The 18,953-nt window shown below is 38.0% G+C and overlaps 1 protein-coding gene across 3 annotated transcripts in view; it reads right to left on the reverse strand.

The window, feature by feature from the left end:
- The window catches only part of atg7 (ATG7 autophagy related 7 homolog (S. cerevisiae)), a 110,127-nt gene continuing 91,174 nt past the window's right edge, over positions 1-18,953 (reverse strand). For all 3 annotated transcript variants that reach the window (XM_053484627.1, XM_053484628.1, XM_053484626.1), the window contains exon 20: positions 1-216. In XM_053484627.1, the coding sequence (XP_053340602.1) occupies positions 184-216 (33 nt within the window). In that variant the 3' untranslated portion in view covers positions 1-183. The remainder of the gene's footprint in view (positions 217-18,953) is intronic.

Below are 18,953 nucleotides of genomic sequence, written 5' to 3' on the forward strand. Positions count from 1 at the left end.
TCTTCGTTTGTTTTTGTTTTTACTAAGTGTAGCACGTGTACCAGACAGTTACGAGTGAATGCCTGTTAATAATATTAAGCTCCGCCTGAGTGAGGGTGACCCGAGGTTTGGTGATAAATGCCTTGCAGGCTGGCTGAAGTGTCCACGGATCTGCGTCAGGTTCTTCTGGCAGCGCAGCCGTCATCAAATACTTTCATCATCACTCATGTCCCAAATCTGGAATACAAGATAAAAAGAAGATATTTTTAAAATGACGTATGGTATGAGACTGTACGCTTCAACATCCGTGCGTGGGTGTACTGTTTATTATAACATTGTGACAACATCTGTACACGCGTACATAAGCCAAAAGCAAGTGTCTTTAGAGAGGTTCCTTGTTAAAACTTCAGTTTGCAGAAGTCTCTCTCTGTCAGTAAGCACTGATTCTGTTAGTGTGTGTGTGTGTTTGTGGGCGCATGCACAGGAGGAGGGAGGGGGCTACTGTGTTGAACGTTCACACATACATTTAATATACAATCAAACTTGTATACTTATGCTCGCAACCCAAGGTTTAATTGAAACTGGTTAAAAAATATATATATAACAATCTGTTGATAATAAACAGTGTTTGTTAAGCTGCTGTATAAAAGCAGTATCACATTCGAGGGGTTGTGTGAGGCTGTGCTGATATTCAGTACAACAGCACGACCTCGAGTGTGATGCACAGTTGCCTACGAGCACATCAGAGTTGCATTTAGCACTGAAATAATTCATTTAACAAATAATTTAGGCAACGATTGGGTTGTCCTGTTACTAAAAGTGTGAACTTTCTCACTGACTTCTACAAAGCACTAAAACTGGAGACTCCTTCCTTCCGCGTAAAGATTAACCTGCACCATAAGTGAAATCAAAATGTTAAGTAAAAGTGATGTTATGAACAGTTATGTGCCGGATTTAATGTATTATCATTTATTTAAAAATAAGCTACTAATAAGCCACTTCCTCGATGTAAACAAACACCTGCACCAATAGATATTAATCAGATTTCTACAGGGATTAGTTAATATGGTCACAGCTGAAATAACAGAGCTGAAGTGAACTTTAATGCGCTTGAGTCGTTTTAAGAAAAGACTTAATGTGTTATTATTACTTTTATCTTTAACCTATAAACTATTTCTACAAACTCTACACATCAACAAAGGGGACTTACACTAATTAACTATATAGCACGGTTCAGAAATCTGGGAGGTATTTTTCCTTAATCATTTTCCAGATCATAAATCTGACCTCTAAAAGTGAAATATCAATGAAAACGTCAGTGTGACCAGGATCGTAGGTTTCAGTATAACTTTGTTAAGATCAGGAATTTGAACACAAAATCTTTCAGTCAATATTCAAATACGATTGTTAATAAACAGCTCTTGAATGTAAAAAAAACGTAATTAATGTTAGCTGCGACTGTTTTTTTTTTGTTTTGTTTTTTACCTGAGAGGAAAAAGGTGCCTGTAAGCCTACGAGCTGACTGTACTGATCATCACTGATTGGTCGAAACACAAACTGAACAGCTGACAAAATTTCAGCGATGATATTTAACTAGCGGGAGATAAATAACTTGGAAATTGGCAAAACCATGTTTTTTCTTTCATGCATCTAATTCCTGATTAAAAGATGAGGCTTTGTGTGTGTGCATGTGTGTGCGTGTGTGTGTGTGTCTGTGCCCGGGCGCGAATCCGAGGTTTGTCTTTGTGTCCGAGTCGAGAGCGGACTGCAGCTGTTTGTGCAGCAGGAGTTTGGAGAAGCTGCATGTGTGATTGATGTGTGGCTGCTTTTGTAAAAGCAAATCTTGTTTTTTTTTTACAGCACACCTGGCTGTCAAAAGCTGCTGAGTGTCATTGACATGCTAATAAACGCCGACCAAAAAACCCCATGACACACACAAACACACACACACGCGCACACACACAGGCCTCGGAGAAGAGCGCTCACTTTGAAGTTTCAGCCAAAGTCAGAAAAAAGGACTTCACAGATAAGTGTGTGAGAGAGAAAAAGGAGAACTAGGCTTTTTTTTTTTTCCTTCGGGAAGTGATAGAGAGAGGCCTCTGACTGAAGTTCACAAACACACACACACACACACAAAACTGACTGGAAAGCGTAGCGTCAAACACACTGTTGCCACGCTGATGCTAGAAAATTCCACGCATTCCTGCTCTAGAAACACTCAGCATACTTTGGATCTGACTGCAATGGCATCCGGGCAGGCTGACCAACACACACACACACACACACACACACGCCAGCTGGTTATAGCAACAAGCCTAAGGGCTGCCAGACTTCAACTTCAGTCAATTCCACCCCCCTGTGACTAGTGTGTAGTGAAAAGAATCATGGCATCACAGCGCTGCTGAATTCTCACTTCTGATTGGCCAGGAGCTGCTGGATCTTTTTCTATACCAGCTAGTGACAATAGTGTAGGATTTAATGGCTGTTGACGAATAAACATTTCATCGTTGGTATGACGACATTCCTTGTGCGAAATGGCCTTTAAACACAGAGATTCTTTACACACACGTGTAAAAAATACATTTTTGAAACAGAAAACGTAGACTATTGTGTTCTTCCAACATTTAGAACCTATAATAAACTATAATAGACGACTAATTGTGTTAGCGTCTCGAAAGTCGAACTAGCACAGCCGCTGTACTGCTGAACCACTGCTCGACAGCTGTTTCTCTGAGGACTTGACTTGGCTGCAGTCGCTCGATAGTTCCGGACTGGAATTTCCTACGAGTCTACTCGAGTCTCCAATAACTACCTGGACTCCATATTAACATCAATTAACATTGATAATCATCTGTTACAGCACACTGAACTGCCTGTCACACACAGTATGAGTGCAGATCAATTCCTGCTTTCTGTTTCACCCAGATGAGGATGGGTTCCCTGTTGAGTCCGGTTCCTCTCAAGGTTTCTTCCTATTGCCATCCCAGGGAGATTTTCCTTGCCACTGTTGCTCATCAGGCACGATCTGGCCATTTTAAAGTATACCAAAATATACCAGTATATCATTCATCTTCTATACAGCTTGGGGTACACCATGGACAGTGTACCAATCCATCACAAGGCACATACACGTCCACACTATGGGAACATCAATTAGACTAATCTACTGTACATGTCTGTGGACTGTGAGAGAAAACCCACCAAGCATGGGGAGAACATCGAAACCCCATACACACAGACCAGAGATGGGAATCAAACCCTCGACCCTGGAGGTGCGAGGCCACAATGTTAACCAGTATTCCACTGACACTTTGTAAAAATATTTTTATATCATTTCTGCTTCTTCATTCCCTGTTTAAGGGGTTAGATCAGGTTAGTGAGACAACTCCTTACTCAAAACCACAAGACACTTCTCGGCGGTTATGTTAACGTAGTTTCCTCGGAATGTGACACATCGGCAGCTCTTACAGTAACCGTGCACAATGTGTGGCCTCCTGGATTCTCCTCCAGTTTGCGGCTGCTTTCAGTTGGTTCCTGGAAGATTATAATTAAATAGACTATAATTATGCCTGCTCTCATGGGTCAGTAATTGGACTAGATAAATACATGATGTGGAACAGTATCCAGGAAGCTACACTTCAGGTAGTATGTAGTGTGTATCAGTGCTGCTGTACAGTACATTTTGATTGCTTGGTAGGTGTTGACTGATTTCCCACAGCAGCAGTTGCAGAAGGTTTATAACAACACACTTGGTATAATATGCCACTGCTTTTATAGTGACGTACTTGTTTCGAAGGAACTTTAATATCGGATCCTCCAAAAAAACAAACAGAAATGTGTCGCTGTTGATATGGTGACGCTTTCTGTACATTTTTGGAGGAAGTCCCCAGTTGAAGCGCTCTGTAACAGTCAGTAAAATGCTTCCTTAAGTTTTTCAGCAGAATGCTTTGCGGTTTCTTGGTAACGGAACAAACTGTGTTTTTGTCTCGTTCTTCGCGAATGAAAGAGAGAAAAAAGAGAATCTGGCTAGGGAATTGCTGTTATAGCACTTACAATGTAAGGGATAACAAGAACTACCTCCGCTCGAGGACCTTCCACAACATTGACTGTAACTATAAACATTTGCAAATAGCTAAAGAAATGACTAAGGTGTGGGAAATGAACAGCAGGCGCGGTTGCGAGTGATTTTCTCCACCTGTAGGTGTGCCATGTACGCTTCTTGGAGCTGTGCAGCGCCAGGTACATGGTTTTCCTAGAAGAATAGATGTGGGTTGAATGACTTTTTTATTTATTTCATTTTGCTACAGCTCTTCTTCCTGAAGAGAGGTGGTGGTTCCTGGTGGCTCTCTATCAGCAACTATTGTCCAATACTTATTTATTCATAGTAGGATAATTATTTTATTATCTCTAACAATTATTTTAGTTTTTCTCTGACAATGTGGTAAATGTGTATACGATACTGTACTTTCCCACGATACTGTGACTTTACAAGTTTTATAAACCTTATACTGTAAGTTACGGTAAAGTAGTTTATTTTGTATCCACCATAGTATCCACTATTTCCATTAACCCTTTATCCTTATTAATATCTATGAATGTATTATCTATTACAATTAAGATGAGTAAACAGATGCTAACCTTAAAGTGAACATCAGGTGTTAATTGAAACATTTTGGTGTTGGACCTTAATGCACATCTTTGCAGAATCTTCCAAATGAACATTTAACCTCTTAAGGTTTCTTCCACATGGTGTCTCATGAAGTTTTTTCTTGCCCCTTTACTGTCTTTTCTACATCTGGGAGAGTTACGGTGTGGAGAAGCCCCAAAGAAGCGTACCACCCAGACTGTGGCATGCCCAGAGTGAAGCATGTGGGTGGATCAGTGATGGTTTGGGCTGCAATATCATGGCATTCCCCAGGCCCAATACTTGTGCTAGATGGGCGCGTCACTGCCAACGACTACAGAACCATCCTGAAGGACCATGTGCACCCAATGGTTCAAACATTGTATCCTGAATTATTGTGCCGTGTATCAGGATGAGAATGCACCAATACACACAGCAAGGCTGGTGACAAAGTGCTTTGATGAACATGAAAGTGAAATTGAACGTCTCCTATGGCCTGCACAGTCACCAGATCTAAATATTATTGAGCCACTTTGGGGGGTTTTGGAGGAACGAGGAAGAAAACGTTCTCCTCCACCAGCATCACGTAGTGACCTGGCTACTATTCTGCAAGAAGAATGGCTCAAAATCCCTCTGGTCACTGTGCAGGACTTGTATCTGTCATTCCCAAGACGAATTGATGCTGTATTGGCCGCAAAAGGTGGCCCTACACCATACTAATGAATTATTGTGGTCTAAAACCATCAATTTTCTTGATTTTTTTCGTGAATATTCTTTCGGATTTTACGTGACTATTTCATATTACCTATTTTTATATATATAAAGTTAATCCATCTGCTAGTCTGGGTTTTTGAAAGTGGGAGTGTCTACAAATTATAAATGACTTCAAATAGCTGTAATTCACCATTTTATATTCCATGTCAGGTGTTTTGAGTATTTCAGCCGAGTACTGGAAAAGAAAAATAATGCATCAGAGTCAATGAACACATGCAAAAGCTCACGGACTCTTTTTTCAAACTTGAAACAATAAAAGTCACACAGATGTGTGAGCAGTAAATGTGACAGTGCAGACAAACGATACAAACTACTCGTAGCCACAGAGAGCATGAATGAGGCATAAAGAGAGCATAAGCACGATGGAAGAATTCGACAGAGATGCACAAAACCTGGAACTTAAACACGTGTGATGTGCTGGGGCTGATGGGAAGCTAGAGACCGTTGTGAAGAATTTTCACAAACTTTTTGTTTTATTCTGTTTACGATCTCTGTTCTAAATAGCAAACGAATGACTTGTATAAAAAAGCTTATGATAGAAAAGAGAATATTTTTGAAACAAATGGATACAGACCGTGTTTGCCATCCTGTTTGTTGAGTTCATGGCATTATTCAAAAGATGTAACGTGACACATTATTCTAAACAAAACAATATCAAGGCAAACAAATTGCCTTAATAGCAATAAATTAATAATTAATCATTAAATAATGAGGGAACTAGATTTCTTTATATGTAACAATCCCTGTAATTTGACGTTTACACTATACACTAGCTCTAAGAGTTGCTAGTTTTGCATGTGTGTGTAAATACAAAGCACATAAGTTTCTGCACATGAGTTTCCGGACGAACAAACAAACAAACAAATGACGAAAACCAATGGAACCAATTATTCACCAGAATAATCAAAAATAAAAAGCAAGGGATTTTTAGGTGTTAATGTGTGAAATACAGAGGGTGCAGTGGGTGTAATAAAACTGAACAAGCCATTAGGAGATCTCCAAATGGAACATTAATTTCAAATAAAAGCCCACGGAAATGGGATGAAGAAAGACTCATCTGCATGATGGAGAAAATCTGTTTCGTGTTTATGATGTATTTTTGTGTAATGACACACAGCAGACCGTGCTGTGCTTTAGTCTGGTTGTAAAATGATTACTGAAAGGAAAAAGTACAATACGGATGAGATTTTACGGAGAGCGCCGAGGAACGTGATGTGCTAAAATGAATGGTGTACTTGGAAAGAACACTGATTTTTCATTAGGTTTGGACATGTGCGCTCTATATTTATGTCTAAAAGTTTACGAGAAGGAACACAGCAGCGCTCCAAACAACGAAATCCGAAGGAAATGGTCAAGTAATGAGCATTAACAGAAATGCTCCACATTTTCACCTCTTCCACCAACCATAAAAACATGATTATTCCACTGATAAGATATAAAGTAAACTAATAATATTAATTCTCCTTGAAATAAACATTTTGTGGCATCATTTTCTAAACAAATATTTTATTATGATTACATTTCTTAATACACTTCATATTCATATCAATTAAATCTGTAAGCAGATATCAAATGTTTATTGTGATTGCTGAGGAAATATCACAGTAAGCAGGGACCTGTAAACATGCTATGGGTGGATTATTATTATTTTTTTAATATTGCGGGCGGGGATATCCATGACTGACAAAGTGCATTTTGAGTCAGCCTAATCATTAATAAACGTACCAAAAAAAAAAAGACTTTCTGCTTTTTCCCCCCTATTTCTGTCTCTCTCCCTGTCATTACACACACAGACACACACCACATGCAAAAGAAGATTTATTCTTAGAACCTCAGGTTCCCCCGAAATGGTATCCAAACCGCTAGCGTAAAAAGTCTTTTTGTCATAAGTTTAAAATTATTTGTTTATTAATTTTATCTTTCATTTTACTAGCTATTATTAATATGCCCTTCCTCTTCTGAAAGCAGCCTGCTGTCAGTGCGCTCCTCTGCCCTGTTTATCAGTCTAGTGATAAAAAAGTACAGTGCTTTTATATTTTCCCCTTATTGTTTTTTTTTTTTTTTTTTTTTGCATATTTGTCGAACTTAAGACTGAACTTAAGATTCAAATCACCAAACAAATTTTACTTTTGTGCACACACACGCAAAACAATCATGATCTAAAGCAGGGGTTGGATCATTTAAAACCTGTATTTTGTTATAACTTGAGTTATCTTTGTGTAATATATTTTGTTTGATTATCTCAATCATTTAAGTGTGACAAATATGCAAGCAACAACAAAAATCAGTAAGGAATTGAATTATTAACTTCCTCCTTCTTAATTCTGACAAAAGACAAGTACTGGCACTAGTAACACATGCAGCTAGAATTCCTACGAAGTTGCTTTGGGACAATGTCTTTAGTAAAAAACACTATATAAAAGAATTGAACTGACTGACAGCAACTGCATCTGTATATTAAAGGTAGCCTTGTGTTGATAATTGGGAAAACAAAGAAAACTTGTTCCTATAAGTCATGTTTCCAAATGCAAAATCCTGAACTACCCTGTCTTCGCTAACTTGCATCATAGTTCATTTATTTATGATTGCCTCCATGATGTCCACAGGCTCTGTAAAGCTGACTTATATAAAGAATTAATCAATATGAAGGACATGCTGTACATGCAGTAATGAAAAATAAAATCGCCTCCATCAGCAAGAAGGAAACAAGTGTATTATGTTAACCAAATGCATTATGTCAAGCCCAGGTTATTAGCCTACTGGCTTAATTATAGCTGCATTCGTGGCACTACATCAAACTACCAAGTTTGATCCCATTTATTTCCATATTTATTAATTTTTTTCCTATATTTATTATATGTAATCTGTACTAATGAATGAATGAATGAATGAATGTTTAAGAATGTGCAAAGCTCCCTGGGAGTTAAATATGCTCTGTTAAATCAAGTTCTCTATATTGCTTATCCTGTACACAGGTGTTGCAGGCCTGGAGCCTATGCCTGGGATACACGAAGCACAAGGTGGATAAATCTCCACTAACACACTCCGGACACCATTTATTCTAATCTGCATGTTTAAGGACTACTGGAAAAAAACGGAGGAAAACCACCAAGCACAGGGAGAACATGCAAACTCCAAACACTAACCCTAAGGCAGTACTTAAACCCTTAACATATGAGGCCACAGTGCTAACCACGATGCCACCAGCATCCTTTATTATTATTCAAAATGTACTTTTTAATCAATCTTGCCATTTGAACGGATCTCTAGCTCCTTTAACTCGACTGCTGAAAACATATTGTATGAAAAACATGCAACATGTCACAGCTCATAACAAAGCACCATGCAATACTCTGCTTTGGCCGTACAAAAGAAGAGAAAACCCTCATGTCACTCACAATTAAAAAAAAGTGCTGACAGTTGTTTTATTTTATGGTAAAATTGTTCCAAAATATACATCACCAAAAAGGTAGGTACGTTCTATCCAGTTCACGACATGCTGCTGCATCAACAAAAGACGATTCAGAGCTGGATTTACTTCAACATTGAAGGTCACGATCTTATTGTGACTCAACTTCAGATCTTCAAGCTGTAAGTGTTTTAAATTTTTTAAATGTTTTACTTGTTAATCAAGTTAGACTGTTGCCACATGATTTTGAACTTGGTCACAACGGCAGCTTTTACTGCACGGTGAAGCGGGATAAATCCTCGGGCTAGTCTTTTTTGCAAAATAGTCGAAATGAGATTTTGTGTGAAAATTTTAAGCCTGTTTTATCAAAGTATTATATCAAGATAGTGGTAGTTACTCTAAAAAGCAGTTTTGTGTGTGCATGAGTGTTAATTCACAAATGTGTCTGGTGTTGAACTAAATCTCCCACAGCCGGGCTATTTTTTTTTTTATAGCAACATAAGACTGTTATTGTTGTTGGTCTCAGTATAACTCCTAGCTCAGTTGGTCTGGGTCTGCTCAGAAAACGAAAGACATCATGTTGAGTCAAAGATAGGGGTTCCTGGATTAAAAACTTAAATATTGATAAGTTCAGAGTGTGTGTGAGTGGTTATCAATGTACCAGTATTAATGTTTATATTTTGGTTGGTCTAGGACCTGGTTTGACTGTTTCTCCTGTTGTCCAGGAAAAGCAGTGCCCTACTTCACAATTTCTCCAAGAATCATGTCGCATTAAATTTAGTTTAACAATATGTACACTATATGGCCATATACCCAACACAACCACTTGTGATCCTTTCCCTAATTCCCGTATTTCAAAGTTTGCTCCTTTACTGGAAGAGTCCAAACCAAACCTGTTCCAGCATGAGAATGTCCCTGTGTGAGGTCCATAAAGGCATGGTTTTGTCAAGCCTGGGATAGAACGACCTGCACGGAAACCTGACCATCTGAACACCTTTGGAATGAACAGGAATGCTCACTAAACCCAAACCAGTCCCCAAGCTCACCAATGCCTTTCTAAGCAAAAATCCCCACAGGCACACTTCAAAACATTACAGACGAGTGCAGGTTAATTAAATGGGACTAAATCTGGACTGGGAGACAGACATACAGGGTGTGCTTGCTCCGCTGTTCACTATAGAATAAGGTGCTTCTCACTCATACATCTGCATTAGATTCTACATTCTTACTCTCTGATCTCAGAGGAACTCTTAGTTGAGGAGACTACCCTGAATTCCTGAGTAGGAATTTCCAGTTAAAGGGGCATTTTCTTGGGCTTTGCATGGTCGGAGGATCAGGATCTCTAGTTATGACCTCTCATTTTAAAAGGGAAACGTGTTCAATAAGACTGCGAATGCACCAGAATCAGAACGTTATGTCCACCATGTGTATTTGTTACTTTCATAAACTGAACAGAAATGAGAATAGCCTTCACTGAGGACCACATAATGATGTTTTATAAATTTGTCAAAACAGGGAGCTTTCCATACAAATGAGCTAGATCCTTTCAAAGTAGCACGCAAATGGTCTACATGTTTCCAACCAAGATTTCCAACCTTCCAGGGTCACTTCATAATAGGTCGGTCATAATAGTGATGTTTTGTTCAACAATATTGTGCCTTATACTGTATAAGCAACTACAGTTAAATGTCCAGCTCTACTACTCTAACTGCTGAAAGCTATCTGCTACAATTACACAGCATGCAGCTAAACAACAAATTGGAGCCGTTCTCAATAGCTTACACATGCTGAGAGGAACACACGATTCATTTATTATCCTAACTGCAGGCCAACTGGGGAGACCTAACTCCCATCTGCTTTACATACTTGAAAATAAAAAACAGTGTGAAAATGAGCGCTTTGCCTTTTATCGCTAAGCTGATGTAAACATAGCGATTTTAATGACTCAGAGACCACACAAGCTGCAATTAGACATGAGTTTACAAGCAATCTGCCTTTTTAAAGGGAATACTCTTTGATCCTATACAAGACCGAAAGCTTTAAAAGGTTTGTCACAAAACAGTTAAAGCACAAGGTCACATTTGGACTAGAACTGATTAGTTGTTGATTCGACTGATTGTGCAAATGGGCTCCAAACAAATCACGCTTCATGCCAAGTGAAACCAATTCTAATCACCAAACTGATGCCTCAATTATCTTCTTTCCACAAGCAGATTGGAAATTAAATAGTAGTTTTATAGAGATGGAAAATGTTTGAGGTGATGCATAAGGAAACATCAATTTCATTTGGTTTGCTTGATTTCAAAGCTGATTAGCACAAACTTTATTAAAATCCCACATCAAAGCTCAGCTAGCTGGCTGCTTGGCTTAAATGAATAGCTTAGAAAAATTAAAACCTATCCAAGGATGGTTGTTTTTATAAAAACCTCAAGGCACTTTGACACCTATTAGTCCGCTTGCCAAGTCTGAATCAGAGGCGAATTTGATCATTTTGGTTGGGTCAATATTTGTTTTATTACTGGGCAAAATGAAACAATCCAAAAAGTAAAAAAAAAAAAAAATGCCTAAAGGAAAATTCCATTTTTGATCAGAAATAGAACGGTAAATAAACCCTTACCGACGTTATGAAAAACAAAAGCTTAAACAATAAGCGTCACTCGCTTTAGTAAAAGCGTTGATGCATTCCTCAGATGAGTGCTGTTACTATTTTTTTAGCTATGTTAGTGACTGTACATGTATAAGAAGATGTTCAGGTAATACAAGCGGACCTTGAGGTGTATCCAGAGTTTTTAGAAGTACAGGTACTAGGGCTGCTCCAATCAGTGATTTTGGGCCCCATCACCAATCCTCGGAAACACAAATCAGAATCGATTCATACCAGCATCGATATCATAATTAATACTGATATTTTTTTGTAATAAGTGCGTAGTATTGTTTATTTATTTACTATTTATAGCAGTAAAAAATAATTATTCTAAACAGCATGCCACAATATAGTTAAGACCTGTTTAAGTATAATAAATGTAAAACTATTATTTATTGGAAGGCTTGTTCTTTTATTATGTCATATAGAAACCGAGGTAATAATAGCATATGCCCGAACAAAAAAATTCCATTCCTTAACTAAGCATCAAGGGGCTTTCACACACTCCGAAATGCTTATCTAAAATGTTACTATACTCACTCATTATAATATGCGGCACATGGAACAAAGCTGCGTCAATAAATCACAAATCGAATCTCGGCACCCAACAAATTTCGGTCATGTTATATTGGCGTGCCAGTCTTGGTAATCATGTATTAACGTATGATGTTTATGTGATCAGCCAATTAAAAGACACTAATCAGTAAAAATAAAATGATTATCGGAATAAATGATTAAAATGATTTTTCAACCAGTTCATCAGGTACACAAGTAAATATCCTTTAGTGCTAACTCTAACACTCAACCTCTGTCAGTTTGTCAAGGCTGCAAAAGCCTATATCAGCTAACTGTGCCTTGCCTTGTCTTGTACTATCCATGAGGGTGAAAAAAAAGACAGGAAAAGCTATTAAAAATGGGTGCTCTGGAATAACTGGTTTTTAATTTTTTATTGGTACACAGTCATACAATTCTAAGAAACTCCACAATTGGAAGACTTCCAATTCCACCACAATGGAGATCATGGATTTTCTTTACTTACTCGGAAAAAGCTAAGGTGTCAAATTTTTATTTAACTTCATAACACAATTTCATGTGTACCTTGGTAATAATGAACATGAGAGTCGGTGTGATACCGAAATAAAATTTAATGTATTTAGTAATATAATTCAAATCTATGAATATTCCACAATAGTGTAAATTGGCATGTTCATATTTGCAAGTTCCCAAACCAAGACAGCCACTTAATACTGAACATTAATATTCCGATCTAGATGCTACACCGATGCACATTTAGCTGCAACCTCCCCTTTTTCTATTGCTCTAAAGCAGTTTTCTTCTTTCTAAACAGCTGTCCAGCCCCAACCCTCAGAGTCCTTGTCAGATTGTGTACATGTAAATATATTCAACACTGCTGTAGTTATCCAATCAAATCTTTTAAAGATTTTTGAACAAGTTTTTGCTTATTTACATCCAAACACAGACGTATTTTGGGGCCAGGAAGTTTATATTAAGTAAAGCAAAACCCATGACCAGTTATCATTGTTATCACTTACATTATAGAAACTATAAACAGATGTTCCCTCACAATAACCTCTTTTTTCAGTTTTTTTCAGTTAATAGGACAAAGTCATGTAATGTGTAACTGTTGTGTCTTAAATACCGTCTGAGAGTCACAGCTTTATGATTTCAAGCATCATAAGAAATCTCTCTTAAAAGAAAGATTCATTATATCAACAATATGTTTGTCGTTAAATAAAAGTACACTGTCTCATTCCACACCACTGTGGTATCAAGATCATTCCGCATAATTTCACATTAGTTTTAGTATTTCTCCTGTTCTAATGAATTGATGCTCTGTATGCTTAGTGCTGTACACTAAAACCTGTCCGGAGAGGTCCTCTTTGAGCAACTTCAGAAGTTTATCCAACAGTAAAAGCCATATTTGTTCATGAACGGCAGTATGGAGGGTAAGCAAGTAAACTCTGAACTTTATTTATTCCTCGACAGCATCTTGCCAGGACTAATTAGATGATACGTCATCTGTCTTTCTTCTTTTTCTAATTTGCCTTAAGAGGTAGCACGCTGAGCTTGGCTGAAAACATGCTATTCTTTTGGAGAATTACTCTCTGAAAGGCAAGTGGAGGAAAGCACGGAAAGGCAAGTGGGCTTGCTGAGATCATATAAATCATGATTTTTGACACACATTTATGAACAGAGGTATTAGGGTTGTATGGTACTCTAATCCAGCTCAGGACCACCGCCTAACCCTGGAACAAGGGTGCAAGGCAGGATGGGCATCAATTCATTCCAGAGCATTACACATAAAATCTTAAAATATAAAATATGGTTATAATGGAAGTCATGGATTCCTCCTGAGACTACCTACTTACTGCTACATTATTTTTAGCAAAGAACCTAAAAGAATTGCATTACCAATGAAAGCAAGAAGTATCTTGAAGTTGTCAGGGTGGCCGTGTTCACAGATTGTGACATTTTTAGTAGGAAAAAAAAAGAAACGCAACAACCCTTTAGCTATCATATTTTCCAAAATATTATCACATTTTGTTGTTGTTGTGCCTTCATTACAGGTAGCGCTGAAGGCGATTGTGGTTCAGTGGTTACGGTTTACCGATCGGATAGGTTGGGAGTTCGAATCCTGTCACTGCTTTTGTAGTCAGGCCCTTGAGCGAAACCTCAAGAATAATCCTTAACATGATAAATGACTTTTCTTTTACTAAGAGTCAGCCTCAAACAGCTATCTCACTGTGTGCTGTGAAGTTTAAGAAGATAAGATAGCTTGATCTGCTGGCCAGCACGGAGAAGGGAAATTGTTGGGTTTTCCCCTTGGCTCTGTTCTCCAGCACCTCCTCCAGCTGCTTCCCTTCCACATCTCCAAAAGCCATTTCACATCTCTGCACTCCCTTAGGAGCATGACTCACACTTCAAGCCAAAACCAAACCATAAACACTAGGAGCACACAGACACATGAGCACACACACATACACACACATGCAAAAAGCTTCAAAACAAAGAAATGAAAGTCAGGTTTAAACAGCACTACCACTACACCTTCATTAGACTTCTTTTCCGTTTCATTTGTGACATCATAAAATAAAATAGACAACACAAAATAACCTCAGATCAGACCACCTTCGACACATGCCTTCAAAACCAACAGGGACCTGATCATACACACCACAGTAACTCATTTCTCCTTCCTCTTCCACTCGTGTCTTAGAGGGCAAATTCACATAAACACCAAGTACCAAGCAAAGCGCTTTAGCAGAAGGGAAAGAGAGTGCAGTTCTCCTCTTGGGTGTGGTGGCTGAGCTAAGCGCGTAGCAGCAACATCTGTGGTTTTCTCTCAGTATGGACGGACGCTTCATTCCCTCCCTTAGCGACACACTTCCTGTTTCACATATCAAGAAAAACAGTTCGGAGCAATTCATGGACCCACAGCTTCCGTAGTGAACTTTACTTTTCACCACAACAAAACAAGTGCATAGGTAAACATACAGATGTTTCACAAGACCACCATACCCTCATTTTTTTAATAGATTTTTTAAATTTTTTTTTAACAGTAATATGTATTATCTTGTTCCTTCTTTATAATAAAAATCATTTTTATTATAGTTTATAACTACAATATAAGCTACTATTAAAATCTTAAAAATATACCAATGTCCACCACATACATAGGGCTGGGAAACAAATCAACTTTTTAAGGTATATCACTATTTTTAAATGAGATAAACTATAGGATGAGACAACAGCATTTTATTGATATTGTTTTATGTTGCATTACATGACCTATTCCTTGCCAGTGTCTGCACTTCTCAACCTCTCACCACAACCCCACCCTGCTCTCCCTCCTCTGCACCTCTGCACATCACCACCACACTATGCCTCTGCACGTGTGAATAAATATGTTGTTTACAATTTATAAACGTATAATATGCTGTTATGCTAGTGAGAATCTATAGCACAACAGCTAAAAGTCATGGAAATATGATGTGTAAAATATTATTCATAATCTTTCTTCTTCTTCTTTGATATTTATCTGGTGGCTGGTGGAAGGATCGGTCCCAAGCCCAGAGAGAGGGTTGACCCCCAAACGAGGGATCATAAAACTATACAATGATATTTTTGCTTTGATTAGGGCCATGGTATAGTATTGATAAGCTTTTGCAATGTCACAAATTGTATTTTTTGTCCAGAGTCGATTTCTCTCCAAGATCATGTAGTGATGACAGGACCATTGTGTAATGTCTTCTTCAGCACATACCAAAGATTCTTAGTGTGGTTAAGGTTTGGATGCTGTGGTGACCAATCCATGTGTGAAAATGGTGTCTTACACTCTTTCATTATACGAGCCTGATGAATCCTGGCATCGTCATCTTGGAATATGTCTGTGCCATTAGGAAAGAAAAAATCCATTGATGGAAATCTTGTTGATTTTTTATACTCAGGTAGTCTACTGACCTCATTTAGGCACATAATGTTGCTGAACCTAGACCTGATCAACACAAGTAACCACAGACCGCAACTTTGCCCCCACAGGCTTGTACGGTTGGTAAAAGGAATGATGGGTTCATCACCTCATCTGCCTCTATCTACCTTTTTCTGTTTAACCTTACTGATACATGGTTTACTTACGGCTATACAACTGTTTAGTCCCAATCCCCTTGAGCTCTCTTGGCATTGTGCATGTGAAATGCTCTTACCAAACAATCAGGATGTTTTCCCGATCCCATTTCTTCCTTGAAGTTCACGGTTCACCACTATCCTTCCAGGTGTTGAGAATGCATTTTACAGTTTTTATTCCAATTTTATTAGCTTATTTTCTTGATGCACGGCAATAATTTGACTTTTCTGAAACAGAGTAACATCTTTGCCATAAACACAGGATATGTCTTTTGACAAAGTTTTTTAAGAAATGAGCAGCTACTCACTGCATAAGTTAGGGCTAAAAAACTTGTTGCCAGCTGAAACATATTAATTACTGCAGTAATTATCTAATGGAAGGCTCTTAACTATTTGTTTAGTTTAATCCAGGTGGTGTCTCATTTTGGTCGTACAGCGTACATTGTTTATGTTTTATTTAATCCCTGTTTTTGTATTTTATTTTAATCTTCGTCTGTTTTATAAAAGTGCTTATGACATCTTACATGTGGCTTTAACTTGCAATTGAACACTTAGTCCACTTTGAAGAAATTATAGTTTTATATGTTGTGTATTGATTCTCAGCCTAAAATTAAAGAGACATGAGTTTTTTGACATTGTTCCATATCACCCACATCTACCACCACGTATTTTCACAGACATAAGATCCAATATGATGTTTTACAACACCTGGTGATTCCTGGGACAAATATAAAGTTGCATGATGTCATTAAGCATCATTGATACTGTTGGGGTTAAAAAGTTGTGGGATGTCCTGTTTAATATATTTCTAAAAAGATGAATATAAAAGCACTGACATTGTGAAATCATTTTCATAACACAAAGCCCAATCAAGGAGCAATTTGAACATTTAATGATCACTAGGCACTCTGCTATATAAACAGCCCAATTCTTATAGTTTATAAATTGATATGGTTTGGACAGGGTGTAGTGGTAAAAATGTGGTAAAAAAAAATTGAGGATGTGCACTTTTTGTATGCAAGTACCGTGGCTATAAAATGTCTACACACCCTTTAATGTGTGCAAAAAAATGAAAGCAAGACAAAGTTTGATAATTTTCCAAAATTGTAAGTGAAGAACAAACAGATTTTATGGGAAGTAAAACAAACAATAATAACAAGAAGTAGAACTCTAGCACCCAATGCAGAACTCTAGAGCCCAGAGTAAAACTCTAGTACTCAGAATAGAACACTAGTGCTCAAAGTAGACCTGGAGTACCCAAAGTAGACCTGGAGTACCCAAAGTAGACCTGGAGTACCCAAAGTAGACCTGGAGTACCCAAAGCAGAACTCAAATACACAAAGTAGAATTCTAGTGCTCAAAGTAGAGCTTGAGTACCTAAACAGAACTCTGGTGTTTAAGGTAGAACTTGAGTGTCCAAACGAGAACTCGAGTACCACAAGTAGAACTTGCGTACCCAAAGTAGAGCTCTAGTGTCCAAAGTAGAACTTCAGACAAAACAGATAGCAAATTCTATTCTATCTGCATGTCTGACAGCTGAAAGTGATGAAAAATATTACCCTCCAGCATAATCGCCAACAAAAGAACTAAATCCATCCAAAAAGCTGTGAAATTAACAGAAGTGTGCTGTGCACACGTGGTCCCCTCTATTTAATAGACCTGGAGAATTTTGCAAGAAGGAATGAAAAATAATTTCCAAATCAACATGTGCTGAATTGTTAGACTTGTAAGCTAAAAGCCTGAGTGCTGTATTAGAAGCAAAATATTATTATCAGGGTATTACCTCAGGAGTATGCAACCAGCTTAATGTTAAGATATAATTTTATTAATTACCCTTCGTCAATGTTTATATTTGTTTTTCCACACATCATTTTGCTGGTTGCTACAGTACTGTACATGACATTAATGGTAGAAGAAGCTCGAGATTTTTTTAATGAAAATTTTAACAGGCATCTGTATACTTTTTAATGTTGCACCTGTATCAGTACATACCAGTGGGATGAAACAAAGATTGTACTGGTAGACAAATGAAGTAAGATTTCAACTGGCAGCAAAAAGATGAACATATTTTGTAAGATGCTGTCTTATACTGTATGTATTGTAAAATTAGTAAGATGCTTGTCAAGATATTGTCATAACATTTTATCGACAGTATATAGCTACATGTCTCAATATGGCATTTCATATCATTTCCACTAGTCACTATATAGGTATGTCTAAGCCCTATAGTGAAGTCTCCTATAAGAAAAAAACATATCTAGACATGCAAACACGTTACAGGTTCTCACACGCAGCCTGTGTAGAAACTGTCAAGCCTCGGGTTTATGCATGAAGTGTAAGGAGAGGCTTCCATGTTAGATATACAAGCTCCAACTGTTGATTTACCGCTGAGCTGCAGGTTCTCATCAAACACAAGAAAGAAGAAGTCCTTCAAAGGGTGCAAGCTTGCACAAACCTGTGCTTTCTTAATTACACGTGTGACTAGCATACAGCTGACGTGTGGTTAAAGCTGAAATCAAAGCTCAGCCACAAGACCTCTTTAAAGGCTTGGGTTCAGGGACAGAAATCTTTTAATGAAAATGACTGGAAGACGTCCAATGACAAGGGCAAATCACTTGAAACAAGAGAGCGGCTTATCACGGATCAAACGTGATCCCTGGTTCTGAGCAGCTGGGAGCTGGCCTAACCGCAGACAGTGAACTGATCTTACTTTTAAGACCGTCACTTGGTCAGGATCTTTAAACAGATAGTTTAATATATGTTCCTCTTGTGGCGAAGTGCAAACCACAGACAACAAAAGCCTCAGTCAGCACCTACAACAAAGTGTCAGCCGTGGATATCGCACCCTGCAAGAAAAGCATTGCTTGCAGTAAATTTTT

This window comes from Clarias gariepinus, chromosome 23 (genome assembly GCF_024256425.1).
Source record: "Clarias gariepinus isolate MV-2021 ecotype Netherlands chromosome 23, CGAR_prim_01v2, whole genome shotgun sequence".
Classification (NCBI taxonomy): domain Eukaryota; kingdom Metazoa; phylum Chordata; class Actinopteri; order Siluriformes; family Clariidae; genus Clarias; species Clarias gariepinus.